The 25,204-nt window shown below is 39.6% G+C and overlaps 1 protein-coding gene across 5 annotated transcripts in view; it reads right to left on the reverse strand.

Annotated features, from left to right (window-relative positions):
• ano10a (anoctamin 10a) overlaps positions 1 to 25,204 on the reverse strand; it is an 84,368-nt gene that overhangs the window by 34,697 nt on the left and 24,467 nt on the right. For 3 of the 5 annotated variants that reach the window (XM_077575205.1, XM_077575202.1, XM_077575201.1), the window contains 4 exons: positions 22,143 to 22,277; positions 16,224 to 16,343; positions 12,159 to 12,343; positions 11,543 to 11,927 (listed from right to left, as the gene is read on the reverse strand). In XM_077575205.1, the coding sequence (XP_077431331.1) occupies positions 11,543 to 11,927; positions 12,159 to 12,343; positions 16,224 to 16,343; positions 22,143 to 22,277 (825 nt within the window). The remainder of the gene's footprint in view (positions 1 to 11,542; positions 11,928 to 12,158; positions 12,344 to 16,223; positions 16,344 to 22,142; positions 22,278 to 25,204) is intronic. The other 2 variants (XM_077575204.1, XM_077575203.1) reach the window with 2 other exon arrangements.

Below are 25,204 nucleotides of genomic sequence, written 5' to 3' on the forward strand. Positions count from 1 at the left end.
CGCCAAAGACGTTCACCAAGTTTTTTTAATTTTTTGGGGAGAAACAGGTGGAGGAAAGCCTTGGCCAGCTGTGCTGAAAGTATCAAGCAGATCTAGTTAGTATAATGGCTATTTTTGGCCCCTAGATGGCAGCGATGACTCTCTTTGGACAAGATCGGGTAGGCGTCAGTAGTAGAAGACGTGAGGCGGAGCTAGAGTGTTGAGGGGACAATGGCTGAGAAAGCGAAAATGGCGACCGGTGGCAAGCAGCTCACGCTTGATCGTTTTTTTCAAAGAAGAGAAGCATCAACCAGTGCTAAAGAGCACATTGATGATGACGATGATGATGATGGTGACTCCGAGGTTGACGCCGAAGTTGGAAGCGTTGACGCTATGATCACGTCATAAAGCCTCACCGGCTAGCGATGCTAATGCCGGAAAACGCGGAGCACAACCGAGCACTTCTGCACAGGCGGACGTGCAATCGGACGACGAAGACTGCCCCGAGTCCAATGCATATTCATCGGAGGAGTGGGTACAGTCTGATCACGGAGAAGACACTGGTTATGGACTACGATGCCACCATGAATGGAGCGGATAAGATGGATCAGAACATCTCTTACCACCCGGTGTAGGAACTGAAGGACATGAGGAAGCCAGACGTAACACCACCGTAACGTCACCGTATCATGATCCTGAGAGTAGACTTGATGGCAACATGGCCAAACACACACTGCAGTATATACTTGCTATTCCCGGGAAAAAAAGCCAGCAAAAAAGTGTAGCGTCTGCAATCGCAGTGAAACTTATCTGTTGTGCAAATCCTACTGTGTCTCCTTGCACGCAGGGGAGTGTTACAAAAAGAAAAACTGTATTTGAAACATCCACACAATTGTAAATAGTTTGCCAAATTGTTTTGTCAAATTGTTACACTGTTGAATGTAAATAAACGTATTTTGCTATCAAAAAACACTTTTTCATTGTTGGTGGTAGTGTTTTACAGAAGTAAAGCACTGTTAAGGTGTTTGTGGCATCATTCATGGAAAAAAAAGGTGTCAAATTCACTAGAGTGCATGAAATAATATTGTTTCACAAAAAGCTTGATTTCTCCATATTTTGTTTCAAAACAGAGCATTTGGGTGAAACTAACCATTTTCTATTGTTGATTACTGAAAAACGGAATAAGGTAGAAACAAACTTTTTTTCCAAATCTTTCATTTGGTAGTATGTGTGTTTCCATAGTCCAAACACAAAATTTTCTGTGGACCTTGAAAGATCAGTCAAAATGCTTAAATCGGCTGGCACCCACAGCATCCTTTTTCTGAAAACGTCTGGCAGTCAAAGAGTTAACCACTGGTGGTCCAGACCAATCACAGGGTGACATTGTATTTGTGGGCGGGATATGCAGGTGTGACAAAAACAAGAAACGCAAAGCCGTGGGAAAAAAATAATCAAACATGGCGACACCGGTGGACGAATGCGTGGACGCTGCAATTAATTCTGTTCTTGCTGAATTAGTCTATTGTATCCGCATATCAACATTGTAAAACCGACAACATAAACTCAATGCCATGATATCAGCTAGTTACAACAGTCGCATGTCGGTGATGACATTTTCATCCTTTGTCGTGATTGGTCGAAACAAGTTAGGTAGACGTGCAAACAATTCTGCTTCGTCCAATCAGCTCGAAGTGTTGTACAGTATGCCCTGCCTTTCCCGAGCAAACCAACGCAGAGCAATCCCAGACTGATATTGTGGAGAACTCCCTCGAGTAAAGCACAAATCAATATGGCTATTGCCAGGCTATAAACTATCTTCCCCTTGGGAAAACCACACATTGTCTTTAAAGCTCAGATGACTGATGAAAATAAAACTGCTATACTATGATTGTGAATATTATTCTTGTGTTTGCCTGCTGTTGAAATGGGACTAATGTAAAATCACTCCAGTTTTTGTTGGCAAATGTTATAAGAATTATATATAAGAAAGGAAGGTTTATTCTTTATCTTTTGGATGAATTTACATATCAACCACTAGAATGGGGAATGGAAGCCTAGTTATTATATTAGGTATTGTAAACATAAGTAACTAGTAGGGATGTAACAATAACCACAATATCGTGATATTGCGATATTAAAATTGCCAGAATATCGTCGTTGTGAAGCTACTATATTTAAAGCACTGTATCTCCACCAAAAAACATTACCTTTAACCTGCTTCAGCCAAGCACAGCATTATGAACTACATAGACTATGATACTTTACGCTGCTGAGCCAATAGTAACATACGCTGTGGATTGCTTACAAAGTAATTTAAGATAGCGGAGGGTGGCGACCATACTGGCATGATATAGCAGAAAGCTCAGAGGTTGATATACACTACTCACAAAAAGTTATGGATATTTGGCTTTTGGGAGAAATTTCAGGACAAGCCTAAAATGTATTCAAACCTTTACAGATTAACTTAATGTGACTTTTTCTAAGCTTTTGAATGCACATGTCCAACAGTTAAATGTTTCAGTACTTTTTGCACAAGTTGCTGTTCTCTGACGAGGAGCTTAACGGCAAAATTCACAACAGATCCTTGAATCGACCAATAAATGTATTGGTTCAATTAGAGCTTGTGTTTAAACAGTTGTCCTCATGATGCTGTTCACATTTTGAAATCATGAGACCAAGAGCACACCTAACAATGGATCAACAGTACCTTACCATTGTGATGCTTCAAACAGGACATTCTCAGACATTGTGAACAATGCCTTGAGAAACTGGATGTTAAATGCCACTCAATTCCAGGCTCGTCTAAGGGAGGTGAGAAGCACCCAAGTGTCATGTCAGACCATTCGAAAACCGTTTACATCAGTGTGGTCTGCGTGCTAGACGACCTGCAAGGGTACCTAACCACACCACCAGGCACAGGCGTCATCATCTTGCATAGGCCAGGGAGCATCTACGCTGGATGAGGGACCAGGGGGCATCAGTGCTGTTCCCTGATGAAGGTTGATTCACGTTGAGCAGAAATGATGGCCGCCAACGATATTGGAGAGAGCTAAGCATCAGCCACTGTTGTTACCAGGCGAGGTTTTGGTGGTGGCGGTGTTACATTTTGGGCAGGTGTGTCCAGTCAGTATAGAACTGCCAGACACTTTGTGAATGGTACATTGAGGAGACCCATACTACCTCAATAACATCATTAATCCAATGATTGTTCCCATACATGAACAACACGGGCCTAATTTCATCTTCATGGATGACAATGCTCCAGCTCATGGAGGTGGCATCATCAGGGAATGGCTGTTTGAGACTGGTGTACCTCAAAATGGAATGGCCTTCACTTTCTCGAGACCTGAAACCTATTGAAAACCTGTGGGATTCACCGTGTAGAGGCTGGAAACTGCACCCCAGAAACTCAATGACCAAAAGGCTGCCCTTCAAGAAGAGTGGGATGCCATGCCTGAACAGGATGAGACGTTGTTTTCTAGCTGTAATTGATGCTCAAGAGAACATGACGAGTTATTGCGACGTTGACATTTTTTGTTGTGGTGTATCCACCATTGTTGTTAACTTTTCTTTCAATTAATTGTTTGAGATGAGGAAATCACCAGTGCATCCTTCTACTTAAATGATCTACTTTCATGATATGATATCACTGTAGCGTGAACTTTTGACATTTTCCATAAATTTCACCAGAAAGCCAAATATCCCTAACTTTTTTTGAGTAGTGTATATAGTATTATGAGTTATTTTGTTATATATGTTGCCAACACCACCACAATATCGTGATAGTTGACATATTGTGAGGTTCATATTGTGCTAATATTGTATTGTGACATTTGGATACAGGGCTTAAATTACCAAAAAATCCTGAGCCTGAACTTTTTCCGGGGAGATTGGTGCAGCGTCCAACGTGCCGATTTGTTGTTCAACCGACATCAAGCCATTACTATTCGATTCGTCACTGTGAATGGACTGGGCATTTGGGAAACTCATGAAATTCCCGATGGCCAGTCCTCCCTAAGCGTCAGATAATCTCTTTCATTATCCATTATGTTATACAAGTACAGTAAAGCACTGCGGGTTGCAATCCCCTCTAGTCCTGCAACTACCGAATACTTTAGTATTTATGGTGCCTGCTGAATTGTGTTATTCATTTATTTATTTTATTTATTAACCTACTTGTGTTATTTTATGTACTTACTCGTTTACCCACTTAAGATAATTATAAATTTTTTGGGTGTTATTTTAGTTTTACCCGTCTTTATTCCATGACTGATTTTTACTCCATGTACAGCACTTTGTATGAAATAAAATTTCGAGTGGATTAGTTTTTGTTCTGTGAGACAAAGTGACATAAGAACAGTTGTGATTTTGCCGACCATCAACTACACAATTGAGTGAGCACGGTTTATTAAACTGATCTCTAAGAACGGCCAACTGTGTCCGGCTGTCAGCATCAAAGTGTGGAAATCTGCCTTTGAAAAGTAGTCCGATAGCTACAGCCACTAGTACCACTAGTACGTTAACACTGTAGTTGCCCAAAACACTGGCAACAGGCACCGTGCAATACAATGTCAGCAAAATTAATTATTCCTTTAGTGCCCTTAATTGGCGATCAAACGTGATTTATATACGAAGTTGTTTTGTTGACTTTGCTCGCAATAGTTTATGCCGGCAATAAGAACGGGAGGCAACGGCAACGTTCGAAAGGACGAGTCAAGTCATCCGTGACGCGACTGGCAAAACGCTCCCAGGAAAAACTTCAAAATAAAAGCATTTCTTCGCATTGCGCTCCACATATTACTTTGTATCAGAAGGTTTATTTTGAAGTTGGCCTTCTCTCCGCATTGGCGGTGTTTTGACAGACGTGTCCAATTAATATAAACTGTTTACTTCGCTGGATTTGTCATTGCGCTAGTGGCTCTTCTGCCGGAGTACTTTAAGCCCTGTGGCTATCGTTACATCCCTAGTGACTAGATGTACCATTGATTGTAATTAAAATAGATACCCAACCCTAAAACAGCAACCCCCATCATTCCTCTTGATATATACGAAGGTCATTCAATAAATAAGGTGAATTTTTCGGTATGAGGACTTCGATTCGAGAAAAAAGCTTACTTTTTTTAATAAATATATTTCTGTTTTACTTCTTTTTCACATGGATTTAATTTATTTTGCAGGTGAAAGAAAAACAGCGGTCAGTTATCAAGTTTTTGATTGCTGGAGGGTGCAAACCAGTTAAAATTCATAGGAGAATGTCAACAGTGTAAGGTGCCAAATGCTTCAGCCGAAAAAATGTCTACAAGTGGGCTAAATTGTTTAAAGAAGGAAGGAGCAGTGACAATTAAGTCAAAAGTGTTGAGAGCCGAGGACAACAGCAATATTGAGACATCAGACCAAAGATTTTTACGCTGAGGGAATAGGGAAGCTTGTGCACAGATGAGAAAAGTGTGTGACAGTGCTGGGAGGCTACGTTGAAAATAAAAATAAAAAAGAGCTGCCGGAGAACTCACCACCAAGTTATATCTTTTGTGCTCTCATGTCTGTCCTCAGTCAGATCCGTCTTTCTTGTATAAAAGCAATGTGTCAACAAAAAATCGTCCCACACAGTCAGTCAGATTTTGGACCTTGGTCCACACACACGGTGCACCTCACTATTAGGCGCACCGTTGATTTTTGAGAAAATTTAAGACTTTTAACTCTTTGACTGCCATGGACGTTAAAAGACGTCAATTAAAAACCTATGGAGGGCCGCCAATGATGTAAAAATACGTCATCCAATTTTTTTTTTTTTTTTTGAAACGGGTGGAGGAAAGCCTTGGCCAGCTGTGGTGAAAGTTTCAAGCAGATCTAGTTAGCCTAATGACTATTTTTGGCCCCGAGATGGCAGCAATGACTCTCTTTTACAGTCTGCTACTTGCTATTCCCCGGAAAAAAAGGCCGTCAAGAAAGTGTAACGTCTGCACGCGAAAGGGGCAATCGCAGTGAAACTACTCTGTTGTGCAAATCATGCTCCCTCTCCTTGCACGCAGGGGAGTGTTACAAAAAGAAAAACTGTATTTGAAACATCCACATAATTGTAAATAGTACCACAGTTGCACACATTTGTAAATAGTTTGCGAAATTGTTTTGTCAAATTGTTACACTGTTGAATGGAAATAAATGTATTTTGCAATCTAAAAACACTTTTTCATTGTTGGTGATAGTGTTTTACAGAAATAAAGCACTATTTAGGTGTTTGTGGCATCATTCATGGACAAAAAGAAGTGTACAATTCACTAGAGTGCATGAAATAATATCATTTCACAAAAAGCTCTTTTTCTCCGCTTTTTGTTTCAAAACAGAGCATTTCGGTGAAACTAACCATTTTCTATTGTTGATTACTGAAGAACGGAATAAGGTAGAAACAAACTTTTTTTTCTGATGAATGATGAGAGTTCAGTCTTTCATTTGGTAGTATGTGTGTTTCCATAGTCCAAACACAACATTTTCTGTGGACTTTGAAAGATCAGTCAAAATGCTTAAATCGGCTGGCACTGGCGACATCCCGTTTCTGAAAACGTCTGGCAGTCAAAGAGTTAAAGTGTGCCTTATAGTTGTGAAAATACAGTATATTAGTCCCCCCCCCCCTGCGATACATAAATATATAAATATTGCAAATTAAGCTTTACACACAGATTAACACCTGTTAAGGAAGCAAAAATGTAATAAAACATTAACAACAACAAACGATAGAAAAATAAAACAACTATGGTTCATTCACATAATAGTTAATTATTTCCTACTGCATGTACTGTATTCAGCATTATTTTCCCAAGTTCATAAACAAATTGTTCTGTAAATAGTTTCTTTACTATTGTCAAGTCAAGTCATCTTTATTTATATAGCGCTTTCATAAAAAAAAAAGTGAATCTCAATTCTCAGACTGTTCTGTAAATATTTATTCGTACACATACATTTTCTGAGTTTATAAAAACTTTTTGGAAAAATAGTGAAAAGCATCAATTTGAATCTTTATTAGGCTGTTTTGTCAATAGTTTTCAAATAAAACATATAGAAACTTTTGATCAATCCATATCATTTTCAAACAAAATTTAGTTTTTTGTTTTTCTCAATTTTGTACAAAAAAATACAGTAATGTATTGATGTAAGCCCCACCCATTTTTGTTAAGCCACGCCTTACAACCATGCCCGCTTCTGGTTTATGCCATGTCCACTCCAAATACAGATACGGATCATTTAGATTGTCGAACAGATACAGATACAGATAGTGCTGTACTCGCTCATCCCAAGTTGACTCTAACAACGAGTCAAGTTAGAAGAGATGCCGCCGTGTGCTTCAAGAGTCCATTTAAAAATAAAAGCCAACACTTTTGCATTAACGTCCATGTATTAGTTGGTAGCCATTTATTTTGGTTGGCCTTCAGCAGGCAGTGTGTTTTGGCTAACTTGACTCGTCCGAGTTATGGCTCAACGAGCCGTTGCACTACTAATTAAAATGTGCACTTTCGCCCAGCGAACCGCATTTGTGGTAATTGTAAATTGGTCGCAGTGTCGAGCCCTACTGTCTGGTCGGCTTTTTCACCATCCATCCGGTGTAAGACTGCATGGCTGCATGCCTCTCCAGCCCCCAACTGCTTTAATTTGAAATTTGAATTCCTACGATTTAGGAATAGCGGGTCGCCACCGCTGAATGAATAGAACAGAAATACGGAAGTTCTCCATATATTGACTTTGTTCATAAGCATGTTAAGTTTCTCTTCATCTTACCATTAGCGTGGATTTTTAAACATAGAAGGGCCAAAACATGCCTTATGAAAATTAAACTGCACTAAAAAACTAGCCACCAGAGGGTTCTAGAAATGCACAAATGGAAATCAACCTGACTTTTTTAACACGTGATGCTTTTAACTCTTTGACTGCCAGACGTTTTCAGAAACGGGTTGTCGCCAGTGCCAGCCGATTTAAGCATTTTGACTGATCTTTCAAGGTCCACAGAAAATGTTGTGTTTGGACTATGGAAACACACATACTACCAAATGAAAGATTGGACTCTCATCTTTCATCAGATAAAAAAGTTTGTTTCTACCTTATTCCGTTCTTCAGTAATCAACAATAGAAAATGGTTACTTTCACCGAAATTCTCTGTTTTGAAACAAAAAGCGGAGAAAAAGAGCTTTTTGTGAAACGATGTTATTTCATGCACTCTAGTGAATTGTACACTTCTTTTTGTCCATGAATGATGCCACAAACACCTAAATAGTGCTTTACTTCTGTAAAACGCTTTCACCAACAATGAAAAAGTGTTTTTAGTTTGCAAAATACGTTTATTTCCATTCAACAGTCTAACAATTTGACAAAACAATTTCGCAAACTATTTACAAATGTGTGCAACTGTGGTACTACTTACAATTATGTGGATGTTTCAAATACAGTTTTTCTTTTTGTAACGCTGTCCTGCGTGCAAGGAGACGCCGCTGGACTCGCACAACAGTTTACTTTCACTTTCGCATTTGTCCGTTTTGCGTGCAAACGTTACACTTTCTTGACGGCCTTTTTTTCCGGGGAATAAATAGCAAGTAGCAGACTGTACACACTCCTCCGATGAATATGCATTGGACTCGGGGCTCTCTTCGTCGTCCGATTGAACGTCCGCCTGAGCGTTGTGCTCCGTGTTTTCCGGTGTCAGCATCGCTCGCCCGTGAACCTTTATAACGTCGTCATAGCCGCCGCGTTAGCGCTTCCAACTTCGGCGTCAACCTCGGAGTCACCATCATCATCATCGATGATGATCATCGTCGTCATCAATGTGCTCTTTATCGTTGGTCGATGTCTTTGAAAAAAACGGCTCGACCGTGAACTGCTTGCAAGCGGCCGCCATTATGGCTTCTTCATGCACCCAATCTTGTCAAAAGAGAGTCATCGCTGCCATCTAGGGGCCAAAAATAGTCATTAGGCACAACAGACTTGCTGGAAACTTTCACCACAGATGCGGAAGGGTTCCCTCTACCGGTTTCAAAAAAATAATAATAATAAATGGGTGGGCGTCTTTTAACGTCTTTGGCGCTCCTCCGTAGGTTTTTGCAGAACGTCATTTAACGTCTTTGGCAGTAAAATAGTTAATACAGGCACCACAGGTATAGAAGTAGCCAAATAAAAACAATTAAATTAAGTAACCTTTTTAAAGGTTTAGTCTGAAAGATTTGATTTGGCCTGTCCGGGATGTTTCTGGGCGGGGATTCAACGTTTTCCTTCCAGCCAAGCCGCAGCGGCAAGATACTTCTAGTGACATATGCAAATTTCGCTGTGCAAACGCTGGCTTCTGATTGGTGGACTGTTTCCGTGGACTTGTTAGGAATTTGAGTCCTGTGTATTGCAAGCTTATTTTAGTTAACGAAAACTAACAAAAAAACTAAAACTAAAATTTAAAAAACGATTTCATTAACGAAATAAAATAAAAACTAAATAATTATTTATTTTTAAACAAAAACTAACTGAAACTCATTGTACGTTTACAAAACTAACTAACTATTATTATAGCAAAAATGCCCTTCGTTTTAGTCTTTGGGGATAATTTTAAATGAGATTTTAAGTATATTTATTTAGATATTGACCACAATAAAGAAAGTGTGTCACATAGAAGTGATGCTGTCTAGCATCAGCCAATAGAAAAGCACTTTCAGATGATATCACTCCTAGGCGACAAATTTGCCTGCTTGATTTTTGGTTACAATGGCTCAGCTCGCCTGCTTTTTTATTTAACTCAGCCAATGCAATGCTTGGTAAGAAATATGTTTGGGTTTTTTTCTCCATGCTGTTTATTTAAATATTGTGCACAAGCAATACACGTTTAAATAAAACAACAAAAACAAAAACTAATACTGCACTAACTAAAACTAAACTAAAACGAAGTTGTTGTTTTTTAACTAAAACTAATAAAAACTAGCAAGAACCACCCTGAAATCTAATTAAAACTATATAAATTAAAAAAACAAAATAAAAACTAACTAAAATGAACATTCCAAAACTATAATAACAACGTTGTCTTGTCTTGCTATGCAAATTCAGCTGTGTGAACCCCCGCTCCTGATTGCTGGGTCGTTTCACCCTCATTCCTGATTCGCTGTTGTCCTCGGCTTCCTTGAGCATCAGTTTTGAATGCCGTGTTTACAAACAGCAACAGAAAAACGTCAGAAAATACCTTTACATTTCTTTTTATGCCTCCATTACACAGATCATCTCATCTGATATAAAATGAAGATGAGGGGGGGAAATCACGCAAAATAGCCAGACAACATTGTGTCGGCACCACATACAGGTATGCTGACGTGAGGGAACTGTCTCGCCTAATGGAATGAGAAGCGACACTCAACATAAGTTCAGGAGAAATCTGGGGCCACCAGGTACATTCGGAGTGTCGGTGATCAATGAGTCACATTAGCCCTATGTTTTTTCTTCTTTTAATCTCGTTTCATACATAACTTGGTGCTACAGATGTTTTGTGCACAATAATTTCACATTCAAACACCATTGTTTCGGTAACAGTTAACTGTGTAATACATAATAAGAAAGTAGAGGGTGAGACGTGTGTAACCAAACATGCAGAACAAAATTACAATTTAAGCAGAAATGTTCATTAATATATACCAAAACAAGGCTACCACAATATCAAGGCAATGTCATCAGGTGGACCAGACATTATAGGCGGCAGGCCATTTTGGCCAACGGGCCACTGATTGCCGACCTCTGCTTTAAGTAGTCCACTCACTGTTATTAGTCATGTTTCCATCCAATTGTTTTTAATTTTTTAAGCAAATTCACTAAACATGTGTAAAACAGAAATGCGACTTATGCCTGTTTCCATCTGTTCTTCTTTTGCGAAATATTTAGAGGAGACTACGCCGCTGTAGGTGGCGGTATACATCAGAGATGTGATCAACCAGTAATTTAAACGAAGAACAATATGTGACTGCTCCGTGTGATGACGTCATACAACTTTGCTTTTGTAATTCTTGATAAACCCTAGCGTCTTTTTTGCTGTTTTCCATCTAAAATAGCATTAATATTCGCTTATTTATTTAATTCCCAAAATATTTGTGTTTCGTCATACCCACAAACATACCTTAGTTTATCATCCGCCATTGCTTTGGGACTACAAACGTACGTGTGACCTACGTGTATCTGGTCTTGTCAGTGTTTATTCGCCAAACCTCTTTCCATAGCCAAAATTAGCATTTTCCTTTTTTTGATACGCTTCAAAATCCATCCTCTCCAAGCGTAAAAACTTTATTTGCAAAATTTGGGCCCTTTTTGGGATTTATAGCATTTCCCTTCAGTTTTATTTTCGCATTTGTGAAAATTTGAATAAAAATGGGTGGATGGAAACCCAACTATTTTTGTCACAATAAACTATATGTGATAAAATAAATAAAGAAGATCAAAAGACAGATTGAATAAATAGGACAACCTTATGTAGCAATTTGGTATTTGTGGAATTTGTAGCAATAAAGGCAAAATAATCAAACTCTTGTCCAAACATACAATGAATTATTTGACAATAACTTACCCCACTCTGTGAGGAACTCAGCAGCATATCGGTAGATGAGATTCATAACCTCTATAACCACAGCATAGATAACCCCTGGAATGAACAATAGTATTTTTGTCCAAAAAGTAGGCTCCCTCTCATGTAGCATAAGAGCCCATCCTTCCATCTGAAAGTAGATCATCATGACATAGAGGGAAATGTAGAGACAGAGCAGGACAAAGGGGAGGGACACAAGGTAGATACGGAGCTGCCGCGTGAAGTTGGGGTACAGGGGCTCTTCTCGTCCTGTCACTGGATTAAACCCAAGAATACCATGGAAACCAGGCCGTGGTTCTTCAAACACTTTCTTTCTGCTTAGCGTGCCCCAGTGATAGGCTAGAGAGGCACTGCACCGCTTCCATAACTAGAGGAGGAAATGTTCAACTCATCATTCAGTAGTCAATAATATAATTATATTATGTGATCACGTCACAATGTAATAGGCCTACTTCACATTATATTAAGAAAGACTATTTTGTTATCAGCCTCAAATGCAGACCAGAATTCTTTACACCAAATCACAGCAGTTATTTCGACTTAATCCTAATGTGATCAATTTCAACTAAAGAAAGGCAAATTGAAAATGCTTCCTTACCTCAAAGATAACAGTGCACCAGATAAGATTGAAAGCAGCGAAGAAAACATATTTGTCATAATTTTCCCAGTCAAACTGACAATAGAGCAGCCCCATTAGGGCCAGAGGCACAAGGGCCATTGTAAAGTACTCCAGGAAGCCAAAGTAGAGCGCCAGACTCTCCCCATAGTAGTGTCTAATGTCATCTGAAAGTAAGATACGAATTAGATTAACCAAACTGAAAATTAAAAAAAGTCTACACACACTTAAAGAGTAAAATGTGCTTATTTCTCAAGAATATAAATTTTTTTTTTTTTGCTAAAATTGAGGGGAATTATACATGGTTACAAGCGAAGCTACCAAAATGTATCACATTCTACAGATGTTTGCCGGTAGTTTTGAAAAAGAAGCACTTCCATTCCATCACAATGTGTAATGTTCAACGTTATGTATTTATGTAAAAACGAGCAGCTAAAAATGGCACTCACTGCCCAGACCACTATGGCATACTGCCATGTAGGGAGACTGGCACGGTTGGTTACTGGAACAATAGAATTATGGATTTCTTTTTTTTTTTTTTTAAAGGAGCAAAACAGTAAATCTGTCACGTAAGATCGCCCCATCCCCCAGATGTTTTCAGAGGTTTTGACTCTGGTCTCTTCCCGAAGTTTATTATTTTTCCCTGAAATGGGAATTAGATTTCCTTTTCCCAGCCAAAATTAGCTCGATTTAACTTTACTCTTGCATTTGATATAAGTTTAAGTCCTGTTTAGCTTGCATATATGCATATAGAGTCCACTGCAGTGCGAGTGCTTTCTTCTTCTCCGCGATAAATATTTTTTGCTTGTATCAAAACGTTTCTAAAACTTATTTTCATGTATTTATAGAAAGCATGCGTTGTACCCACGGGAGGGGATACCATTTTTTAGGATAAGTAGCTGCCCGTGTTGTTGCACTCCAGGCTACAACAGACAGTGTGTGTGTGACGTAGTCCATCCGCGAAGCCGATGTGGCACATATTTCAGCTCATCAGGCGAAATGCAAAGAAAGTAAAAAAAATTCAAGTTTGGCAAAGTTTCGTCGCACCGCGTCCTCCCACCGCTCCAAACGCATCCTCCATGACGCCCAACGCACGCATAAGCCTGTCTGCGCTAAATTGACTATATGCAATTGCGCCGCCAAAACGCTTTCCCCACTTTTGGTGACTTGTTGTGTATGTAAATCTGACATTAGTAGATTGTTTTTTTCTTGTATGGCAGTTTTTATAACATGAGGTTTTGAAGACGACATCACCTGTGCTAAGCAAGAAGGTAACAACCAATCATGGCTCACTTGTTTTCTGGCTTTGGTCAGCAAACTGAGCCATGATTGGTCATTACCTACTTCCTCAGCACAGGTGATGTCATCTTCAGTCGACAGCAAGTGGAAAAATTTGTTTTTAAAGGTATAAATTGTTCATGAAAAATAAGGAAGTTATTGCATTCATTCTGGACAAAATATTAACATTTTACTGCTGAGAATGGCTCAATGAGTCAATAATCCCTTTAAGGACTTTAAGTATACTGTAGATACAAATTATAACTTGGTCATGTATGCGGGGCTGGATTAATTCTGTTTAGATGTGGGAATTTATTTATTCCGAATTATTATACTTATAATAGTTTGTGTATATGTGTAGGCACATTCTGTGTATGTATACTATTTTAATTTTTAAATCTATTTTATTTTATTTAAGTTTCTGAGTGAAACAAGTTGTTAGCAGTAATGATTTGGATTGTAAGGAGGTGTTAGGACAAGAAACGCTTTTGGCTTCCTTCTGCCCTTTCTCAAACCAAACACTTTGTATAAGCTTTTTTGTTTACTTTTAATTGTACTTGTTTGAGATAAATAAAGATCAAATCCAATCAAGTGAAAGAGAAGACCATGCACTTGCAATTGCAGTAGTGTTAGTGCATCAGTCAAGGTCCCATATACAAATTACACGTTATTGAGATGTAAAATGTAAATATCGCCATTCTAAATCAGCCATTCCCACACCATGTTAATACTTGGGCGGGTCGCCCAAGTAAACTGGCCGCCGCCCAAGAAGTTTTCTAGAAAATTAAAATTCTTAAAATATTCTAATGTGTGCACCGAGTTCCGTAGACATTTTCCTTCAAGACAACCCTCTGGGCTTTTTTTTGCTGTGCCAAAGCGCGTTTCTGATTGGTGGGCTGGTTCACGCTTGTTGCTAGTTGGCTGCTGGCTTGTATTAAGGTACAGCGGCACACGGAGGGGAGAAAGTAGAAGAGAGTTCAAATGTGGAGATGGAATGAGAAAGTGAATAAAAAGAGAAAATAAAACGGCAAATTGCAGTGTGACCTCCTGTCTCCTGTAGTTCATTTCGTCTACCCCGTTTGGACCCCAACGTGCACCCGCCGGGCACTATCCGCGGAGACACCGGCAGAGACCGAGAAGGAACGGATAACAAAATACTGCCGTTATTTGCATTGTGCAAAACAACATCGGTTTGGCTAAGAAACGCCGGAAAATGGCATCAGCTAAGAGACATGCTTACGAGGCACTATTTAAACTGCAAGCTATCAGTTACGCGGTTGTACACGGGAATAGAGCAGTCGCAAGATAATTCCACATTTTGAATCCATGGTTCAGAAGGGGAAGAAGCAAGCAAACGAAGTTGGGGCTTGCCATCATTCCAGGAGGATTAACGAAGGAACTCTAACTGGTCATTGTAACTGGGCTTTGAAAGTAAAGTTGCAAGAAGCATGGGAGCGATCACTAGCTACAGTTCTATTATAGTTTTTTGGAAAAATAAAAGCGATATTGTAGTATTTCGACTTGCCGGTGTTTCCATTAAAGAGCGTTTTGCGTCTTAGGCGCAATTCTCGTAATGTCCCGTCTCGCGGGATCACGCAGTTCTGTAGTGCTCATGATGTTTACGGAAGACAGACGCCCGGAGTAGTTAATATTACTTTAAAAACATCTCCCTCCCCTCATCGGGCGGGTTTGGCCATTTGGTGTTGGTGTGTGTGTGCGCGCTTATAACTCGTGTTATGGTGCAGATGGATGGATTTCAACGACGTGCGCCGTATGTCGCTCGTTGCCAGGGGCAACGGACATTTCTCATGCAATAATATGGGACGTGCGTTGAACGGCGGCATATTGGCTCCATAACTGAATCGCTTTGCTTAAAAAGACTTGTTATCCCCTCTGGAGGCAGCTCCGACACGAAAGCGAGTGGCCCCATACTTCCTACTTCCTTTCCTCCGTGACCGGACAGGGGTCACATGACTACAGGGAATGCGCAAAAAGTGTTTCCATTACACTTTTGCTAAATACTTCTATTTCGACACGTCTCAAAAACCACCTAATGAGAGCGTTTAAGATATTTGAGAGTTTTTTCGAAAATCATGTGTTACCAGCTTGCTCTTGCGCAACTTGCCTTTTGCGCAAAACTGAGGGTAATGGAAACACACCTAAAGAGAGAAGGCGAACACACTCGACCAAAACAAACTGGGAGGCAGCGCCGGCTGGACAGGGTACGATACGGTTTGTTAATGGATTGTGGATGTCTGGGTTAAAGTGTCTGATGTTTTTCATTGTTTTGCTTTCTTCTCTGCAAGGTAAGCATTATTAATTTCGACCAGAATTATCCCATAGTATTTTCTCTTTTACCACCGCAAAGCAATTTGTGTACTTTATGCTCGCAGTTTGTGCTTTGGGATTGTGTATTCACGTCCAATCCGTCCCAATCCAGTTTTTGTTCACTTATAATCCAATATGACAGCCTCATTTTATTTGTATTATTATTTCAATTTAAAATAAGTGCAAAAAATATGGAGTCACTGAGCAATGTTACAACAACATTTTTACTCTGAAGATTCACTAGAATGCAATTTTTTTCCGGAAAGGGGGGCCGGACAAACACCCCCGCCCCCCCCCCACCCCCCACCCACCCCTCGACGGAGTTCAACCACCCAAGAAGATTTAAAATCTGTGGGGAAACACTGTGAATATTTGTTAAAAGGGGCTCCTCTACTAATATATTTATTATATCCTGTAATTTATTGTTTTTTTCTTACTTACCTAGAGGCTGGAGGGATGTCTTGACCTTTTTGTACCACTTAAAAGAAAGCCTCTTCAGTTCCTCTCTGTCATGGAGTGGAAACATTTGGATGAGTATTCTTTTGGATTGCAGTCTACGTACTGAAATGAGGAGAGAAAAAAATGCATTCATCAAACTTTCAATTGTCATATTATAACAATAAAAAAACAGCTTTGTTGCCAACATCTTTTGAAATGTATGCTAATTTGGTCACACTGTTTTCTCTATCAAAAGGGTTCAGAGTAGTGGTTCTTAACCTAGGTTCGGTTGAACCCCGGGGGTTTGGTGAGTCAGTCTCAGTGGTTCGGGACGGAGTTGAAGACACACACCCCGATTCAAACGATTTGTGGTAATATGCCTCGTTTGGCCATCATTGGATGCAGGTAAGAACGATAAGTTGCTTAGCCCATCTGTGCTGCAGGGCAATTGGTGCGCTCAGTAGTCAATTTATGGCTGTTGTGATGGTAACATCATGTGATTTATTTTATTGTAATCCCTTCATACTAACTATCAATCAATTCATCCATCCTGTCAAGCAAAAAAAGAAAGTAGCCGGACAAATACGTGCAATATGAATTCACATAACTGTTCAATTCTGGGGCGTCTGCTGTTTTCATTGTATATTATGCTCCTGGTTTCCATCTTAACAGAGGGGGTTGTTTTAAAGTGCTCTATAGGAGGATAGTTTGTAACATAATTTTTTATGTTTCGTGCGTTGCATCACGGGAGGTAAGTGGCAAGAAACAGCGTGTTTTACATGTAGTTCGATTGTTTTTCACATTTGGAGGATTAAGAGAGGCAGATTGGTCATTCTTGTTGTGCCAGCAATTGTATGGCCCATTGGGGGCCTGATAAAAAGTTGTATTGCATTTCCACCGAAAGGGGCTGCGATAAAAGAAAGAAATGGCTGCGAGCGATGAGGAGGGTAAACCTGGATGCTCAAAAAAAAAAAAGTCTGGATTCCGGCTGATGCTGGTTTGTGAGGCTTATTTTATAACTGGTAAGTACTTGTAACTATATATGTGTTATTTGGAGATGAGTTAAAAATAATAATAAATCAAGTTTGTGCAGTATAAAATCTGCTGAGTCATTGTTTTTGCTGTCTCATTCAGCTGTTTCAAACCACGATTGACAACACCCTGAAAATTGAAATAGACTATCCTGGATAGATCAAGACTTGTCCAACTTTCCTCAAAACAAAATAATCGAAGGACTCCAGTTTTTTTCAGAGCCTTTAATTTTCCAGAAGAAAAGAGTCCAGGGCTTTCTATTACATAAGAATAAATGTCCACAAAGCAGACGTCTGTGTGGCCAGCAAACACGTAAGTCGGACCAACGTTTATTATCATCCCACATCTCATATGGGCTTTGAATAATTTAAATTTTGTCACTAATACATATATTATGTGTAGATATACTTGATGTTGTCTTTTTGGACGAATTAGTAATTTGATCGGCGCTTGAGGATATTGTAATTCCCTCAATCGCCTATAGGGGCACCACGTTCTGTTTACATTCACTTTTGAAGAAACACAACAAATAAAATCCAAATCCTCATTTATTCATAATCTGAAGTCGCCACATTCAATGTTCGTGGTTCTTTGTATTAATACAATAATTACTAATCCACTCGGACACAAGCACGATTGAGACTGAAATAAATTTAGTAAAACATACATTTATTCACTATCGTTACACATACAGAATCAAAACACTGCCTACCTAACTACCATACTGTGAAAAGAAAAGGAATAAAAATTAAGCTAATATAACTTAGAAATAAGAAAGGAACAATTTAACGAGGTAGAAAGGAAAGGTTTGACCTCTTTGAGAATCTGTGAGCTATTTGAAATGGAAGTTGCACCAGCGATATGTCAAAATGGGCTATGAGGCGTGCAACTTACTGGAGTGAGTTGAATCGAGTTAGCGGAGGGAAGGTCGATTGAAGAAAAGAAAAAGAAAAAGAAAAAGAATTTAAATATTGCACAGTTAGATGAGGTGCGATGCAGCTCGGGGCTCCCGGCAGACGAGCGGCGGTGCAGCTCGGCTCAAGGTGAATGCCGCTTTCAGGTGAGGTCGAGGGCTTCAGCCGGAGTTGTAGGTCCGCGTCTCAGCTGCCCAAATCCAGCTGCTGAGGCCGAGATCTGCTGCGTGCCTGCGTCCCGAGGGACACCAGCCGTTGAACCAGCTCGCGCGGCGACAGGACGCTTGGAGGATGGAGCAGGTACGGGTTGACGCACAGGGCGTTGGAGTGCGCGCTGCCAGGGTCCAAACTGTGGTCGCTGGGTGACACAGGGAGTCACAGAAAAATTTGTCGGCGACTCAGTGCCACCGAGGTGGGACGAAACACCAAAAACTAAATAGGAAAAAAAGGAGAGCAGAAAGTCGGTCTGAAAGGTGGTGCGTGCCGGGGCTTGGAGCACAGCGGCAGTTCGGTACGATCGCCAAGTCCGAGACACTTGGTCGTTCAGGGAACAGAGATGCCACGTGGTTGAAAAACGTGGCACTGCATCGGGGAGTCCTTTTTGTCAGTTCTGGGGCAGACGAGGCGAAAAAGGGGGGAAAAGGTGAATCAGGAACGAGAGGGCCGGAACAAGAGCACTGAACGCGGTTCGCGCCGGCTGTTTTAAAGTTGCGGGGCGTGTCCGTTACAAGGGGGTGCGGGTGCCGTCCCTTTTTTTGGCTCAACTCAAGTCAGAGACATTTTAACTCCAAATTATCAAATAATTAATAATTAAGAATTACATTTGGTCAGGCAGGCAAGTCAAGTTCTTCCAAGCAAAACACATTATCGTTACACATATCGACTAATAACGTATCATGAGATCATTTTGTTCTTTCTTGAGTAACTAATAATCTCTGCGTTTACAATCATCATTCCTTTGGAAATACATGACATTCTTCTTCATAGACATAAGACGTGAAACATTCAGTTGTGCGTAAGTTCACTTATATGTGATGAATTTCTTATGTGAAATTATACGATTACTTGGTGGTGTGTAGTTTTTTTTTTTGTGGGACCACTTGGAGGCACTCTGGTTACGTGTAACCTCCAAGAAGGCTGGAATGTACTGACCAGGATTCCAAAGGACCTTTTGGCCCATGTTTTTTTGACTTTGATAAGACAGAGTTGGAAGACTGCCGATCTGGGATGTCAGCAGGGGTGAAGATTATGCTTTCCGATAAAATACTTTGATGCCATAAACCTCGTGGTTCTGGCTGGTGACAAACAAATATTCACATCCTGGTGAGATGGCCAGTGGTTGACTTCAAAAAAGGGTAATCTCTTTTGGATTGTCTCTGGTTTAGGAGAAAAAAAAAGGAAGAGAAACTGAGCTCACCCACCCTAGGTTGACTGAACGCAAATTTCCAAGAGTGAAATGTTAAGGAAAGGAAGAGGGGGGAAAAAATTTAGGGTGACTAGTCTATAATTGTTACATATACTTCTCTGTAAACCTCATTTGTCCTCCGGCCATTAAAGTGATTAAATAAAGGCGATTTTGCACGCTAAGCTTATTGTTGTAAGTCGCATCTATAGGGGAGAGAGGGGTACGTAGCGCCAGTTTTTACTGAAAGTGTCTTTTATGCAAGGGGATTACAGGAATGCCTTCAACTAAATTATGTTCATATAGTTTAGGATGTTGTGCATCACTGCGAGCAATCACTTTGGATCTTATATAAACTGTGTGAGAAATATAGCTTTTGCCTTTGTGGCACAGCTTGCCCCCCGAGTGGGGTAGATTGTGCCATTAGCCAGAAATCAGTGTGCCATTAATAACTGAAGTAAAAAAAGATCACTTTAATCTCACAAGCGATAATGCTATATAAAAGGAAGAGAAATTCAATGCAAAACTTTGACTAGCAGGTTTCAGAGGCCTTTTCGTCTTTCATTCTTTTTGGTTTCCTGTTTAACCTTTTTATCTTCTCTTTCTTTGTGAGCCTTTTCCAACATCTTCTCAGGTGTGTAAGTCGCAATTCTTGTTTTCACTTACTAGTACTTTTACCTGAAAATTATTAATAAATTGCGTGATAGTAAATTATCATATTAGACACTAGGGGTGTTCCAGAGCAGACCTTCTACAATATTACTGGTGTATTTTTTTGGGCGATGAAAATTTTAAATATCGCGAAATTGACGTGATGTAATGCGTAACATCATACGTCGTTGTGTCTATTTGGACGTACATGCGTCGCACGCTGCATAAAAACAAGTGTCGGAGCGTGTGAGGCTGTGAGCTGCAGCCAGTTCTGTCTGCTACCTTCGTCGTGTGGAGGCTGTTTGGTTACAAGAGGTCAGATATGATGCAAAAAATACAATTGTTTGCAAATTGTGCAGGACAACTGTTGTCGTTTAAGTTAAGAGGATGCGCAGGCTAAAGAGAAGTGAGGAGGACATGTGAGACAGAATGTGTTGTTTGGCGTGTACAAAAGTTTATTACTGGAAAACTCTTGATTAGACATACTTACTCCTTATGAAAAAAAAAAACAGATGGTGGTTGGATAATACTGAAGCCGTCACATATTGTTTGGCCAAGAGAAACAATCTGCAGTGGTTATTTTACTGTGACCGGTAACTCGCCTCATAGTTTACGTGACTTTGTGATGCTAACCGGCCACTAAGCTAACGTGCTCCGACAAGACGGCGTGCGCGTTGCTGTTGCGCAGCGGTGTAAACATGCACATTTGCGTTATTCATACCCGCTAGTAATGTCTACAAGCAATCATGGCATTTTGTCGCTCCTCTTATTGACCAATCAGAGACATTCACGGCAAAATATCGCTTAAAAGAGGGTTGCCGGTTACAGCAACATATCACTGCCTAAAACAATCGCAGGGGAAAACATTTTTCAACAATACAGTTGCCTGCGATGTACAGAGCATGATGCCACAGACTGGCTGCTATTGTATCTTCTTCTTCTTTTTGCCTCTACATTAGGCTCAACCACACAGGAGAAAATAATTTTACTTTATTGACTCATGTAATTTGCCACTGAAGGTTTTTTTTGTTTGTTTTTACTAAGTAAATGTGATTTATGTGCTTTCAGCAGTTATGTTACAATTAGACCACACAGGGTAAACAGTAAACAGTACCTGGCCTGTTTTTATTTCCCTTTCATTCTTTTACGGTTGCTATATTTGCACTTTGCTTACATTTCAATTGTGGAAAAAAGGTGGCTTAAATATTGTGCTGCAATAAACGTTCTATTAATCCAAAGCACCAATCACAAATCTATTGTTTAGTAATTATTACTAATATCGTCAAAAATATTATCACTGCAAATTTCTTTGTTATATCGTGATAGAATTTTTAGGCCATATCACCCACCCCTATTAGACACAATGTTTTAATATGTTACCACTGGTGTTGGCCAGCTGTAAAATCATGTATGATCAATTTGGGAGGTTATTAATCATTGCATGACTGGTAAGTTGTGAGTGTAAGTGGCCAGCACAGCGGGTCAGTCAGCACATCCGAGTTGCCTGTGTGCCCCGGAAATAGCATATAGTGTAGTCCCAGGCCAACTTGTCACATGTTGTTTTACCACACACAGGCAGGGAGTGCCAAAGTTGCCAGGTAGCAAGGAAATTACAGGCGCGTTAAGAGAGCAGAATGTAAACGAGTATGTTTATCTTTTGTATTGGTGAATATTGTATTTATGTGCACATTATTATTGTTGAGTATAGTTGATGTAACGTCGGATATTAGATGCGCGGCTGCTATTCTGGGGCAATCAGTGGAAACTTGTACACTTGGTGGGCGAAGCTAGGTATAGGTCAGTTGGTGGCGTATGTGATTTGTGTTCACTGTTTTCAATGTCAAGGGCTGCAACAGTATTACTTATTTGTATACAATTGTTGAACTTAATTTTGTATAGGATTGGTACTTGATATAGACTCACTGATAGATTTCCCGGGGTACAGCTTAGCTTGTGTGTATCCTGGAACATGAGTTTCATCTTTAGCTCGTAAAGTCTCCAACTCATGTTTAATGATGTACTGGCTCTCCGCCATGCTGAGAAAACCATCGCCATCCCCTAAAAAAGAAAATGGTCAGAGGCAAGTTAAAGGGATAGTTCGGGTTTTTGGACATGAATCTGCATGGCATCCTCACCTAAATTGGTGTGCAATCAGCACTGACTTGCCACTGACAGCGTCCTGTGACCCGAGACCCGGTGCAGTTTTGGTCGAGATGTAAGTAGTCGAGCGTTTTTCTTCTAAAAACAATTTGTTTTCAAAAGAGTAATAAATTTACATCACAAAACTGGTCCAGCTGAAAGACGCGCACAAACCAAGTTGTTTGGAAGTGTTTACCTGATGCAAGAGAACTAATGGAGCGCGAGAGCTATTAGTATATAACGTTACGATTGTACAAACTTTATATGCTTTTATAACTCAGGTGTGTTGTGTGTTCCTGTGCTGCACATTCTTCGTTTTGTATTCTCTTTTCCGAGTGTTATGGAACACATCGCACGTCTCGCAGTGGAAAATTTGGAAAGGTAATCAACCATACATTGTTGGTAACGTGTGCTAATTCGGCTTGCAAGTAAAGTTTTTTGTGTTCGGCGTTGGCTGCGGCCGACAGTAGCCGGTTGTGTGAAGCCAAATAAAAATGGTAATGGAGTCTGACTTTTTTCTAATGTGCAGTTTTGTGATGCAAATGTATCACTCTTTTGAACACAAATTGTTTTTAGAAGAAAAACTTTTTATTTCCGTGACCCGAGCCAACTTGCCGGACTACTTTCGTCTCGACCAAAACCGGACCGGGTCTCTGGTCACAGGACAGTCAGCATTAAGTCAGTGCTGATTGCACACCACTTTAGGTGAGGATGCCATACAGATTAATGCCCGAAGATTGTGAAATTCACAACAAATATGCAAGAAAAAAAGAAAGCCTAGGGGCATTACTAAAAGCCATACTACTTCTAATAATGGGCAGCCGTAGCCAGGCAGTTAAGATCGTCACCTGCCACTGTGAAATCTGGAATAAACAGAGAACAAGCCCTATAGAAAAATTCAGCTATATGGCCGTCTCAGATTTGACTGTTGGCCAATATGGCAGCCATTTTCCAAAAGCTATTTCTTAATATATCTGAATGTTTACTTCACCTACAATGCTCATATAGGTGTGTAAATGTGTTTTTAAGGACACTGAATCCAAAAGAACTGTGTATTGTATCTACCACAGAAAACTGTTTTTGTGTTTCATCTTGGTGTGACATATGGCCATTATCGCAAACATGGTACCTGGTATTTTGAGGGATTATTCCAGCTATAGAGTTACAAAAATTCCATGCAGTGCTGTATAATATACAGGACAATTTGTGTTATTGGTACATGCGTAAAAGAAAGCTCATAGGACTTTTTTTTTCCTGTCCACTGGATTATTTGTTTAATTTTATTTATCTATTTTTTTTTATGTATTTTATTGTGCCCTCTATGCAAAATGACTTTTATGAGCAAATTAAAAAAATATAATTGCCAATTATTTCAAGCAATTTTAAGGAAATTTGCTATAATTGGGATATATGGGTCATTTTTTTTTTAATCTGTTTTTGTTTTGGGGGAAATTGTATCTATCATAAGTACTAATGGTATCGGCACTTGGTATCTGTGAGTACTGAAGATTGAAATACTGTATTGGTATTGGTCTAAAAAAAAAAAAATGGTATCGAACATCCCTAAAAAAAGACCAAGGAAATTACTGTGGACTTTCGCAGGAATTTTCTTAGAATTAGACCCCTCTACATTGGCTCTGAGGTGATGGAGAGGGTGAGCAGCAGAGGTAGGAGTAAGTCATTGCTTTGCAAGTCACAAGTAAGTCTCAAGTCTTTGCCCTCAAGTCCCGAGTCAAGTCCCGAGTCAAGTCCCGAGTCAAGACTGACAAGTCCCGAGTCAAGTCCAGAGTCAAGACTGACAAGTCTCAAGCAATTCCTACACATTGAGTTTCAAGTCCTTTCGAGTCATTTTAACAACATCATAGATGATATTATTTGGGGTGAGCATCAAAGTAGGAGTCAGGGACTCAGGAAGTGAACCCAGAATGGTGCAACAGATTTCTCTGTTTGCAATGTGTTACCAGTGAGTTGACAATCTCATTAACTATGCAGCTAGCAACAATAATTAGCTGATAAACAATTAACATTAGCTTACTTAACGTTCTTTGTGCAACTTCAGATGTTGAACAAAGTTTGAAGTTGTTGCCTCTCCGTCAGTGATCTAATTTTGGACATACTGCAATTCATTTTTTGTTGACCTCATAGTTTTTGTACCCAAACAAACAAACAAAAGTCATGGATCGGATTGTTTAAAAAAAAAAGAAATAAAGAAATGAAATCAGATAAATAGAACTTAGTCTTAATTTATTTTGTAAAATGCTTTTGCCCATTAAATAAAAAATACACCAAAAAAAAAAATATATATATATATATATAAATATAAACTCAAAATGTCTAATGTGGCCGTTAGGATTTAGAAACACAACTTTAAGTGCAATATAAGGCAAGATACATAATTATTTTATACATGGTCCATGTATAAAAATAAGGTGAAGATATCCTGCCTTATGTTATATTGCACTTGTAATGCACTTGAAGTTGTGTTTCTAAAATCCAAATGGCCATATTGGACATTTTGAATGTTTTTTTTTTGTTTTTGTTTTAAAGCTAGTGCTTTATAAAATAACTATAAATGAAGGCAACTATTTATTTATTTTTAATAGTGAAAAATACATCCAAGTTCAATTTAAGGCACATTCCCGTCATTTAAACAGGGAGAGTGGATTACAAAAAAGCATCGGTCCACAATAAGAAAAGCAAGCCAGCCAAGCAACACCTGTCAAACTACTGTTGCGAGCCAGGCACTCGATGCTAACGCTAACAGTTAGCTACTAGCCACGAACGCCGGGGACTTGTACCGTATCGTGCAATGATAATTAAATGATAATTAACTTGCGGTTTCTTCG

Source organism: Vanacampus margaritifer, chromosome 9, assembly GCF_051991255.1.
Source record: "Vanacampus margaritifer isolate UIUO_Vmar chromosome 9, RoL_Vmar_1.0, whole genome shotgun sequence".
NCBI classification, from domain to species: domain Eukaryota; kingdom Metazoa; phylum Chordata; class Actinopteri; order Syngnathiformes; family Syngnathidae; genus Vanacampus; species Vanacampus margaritifer.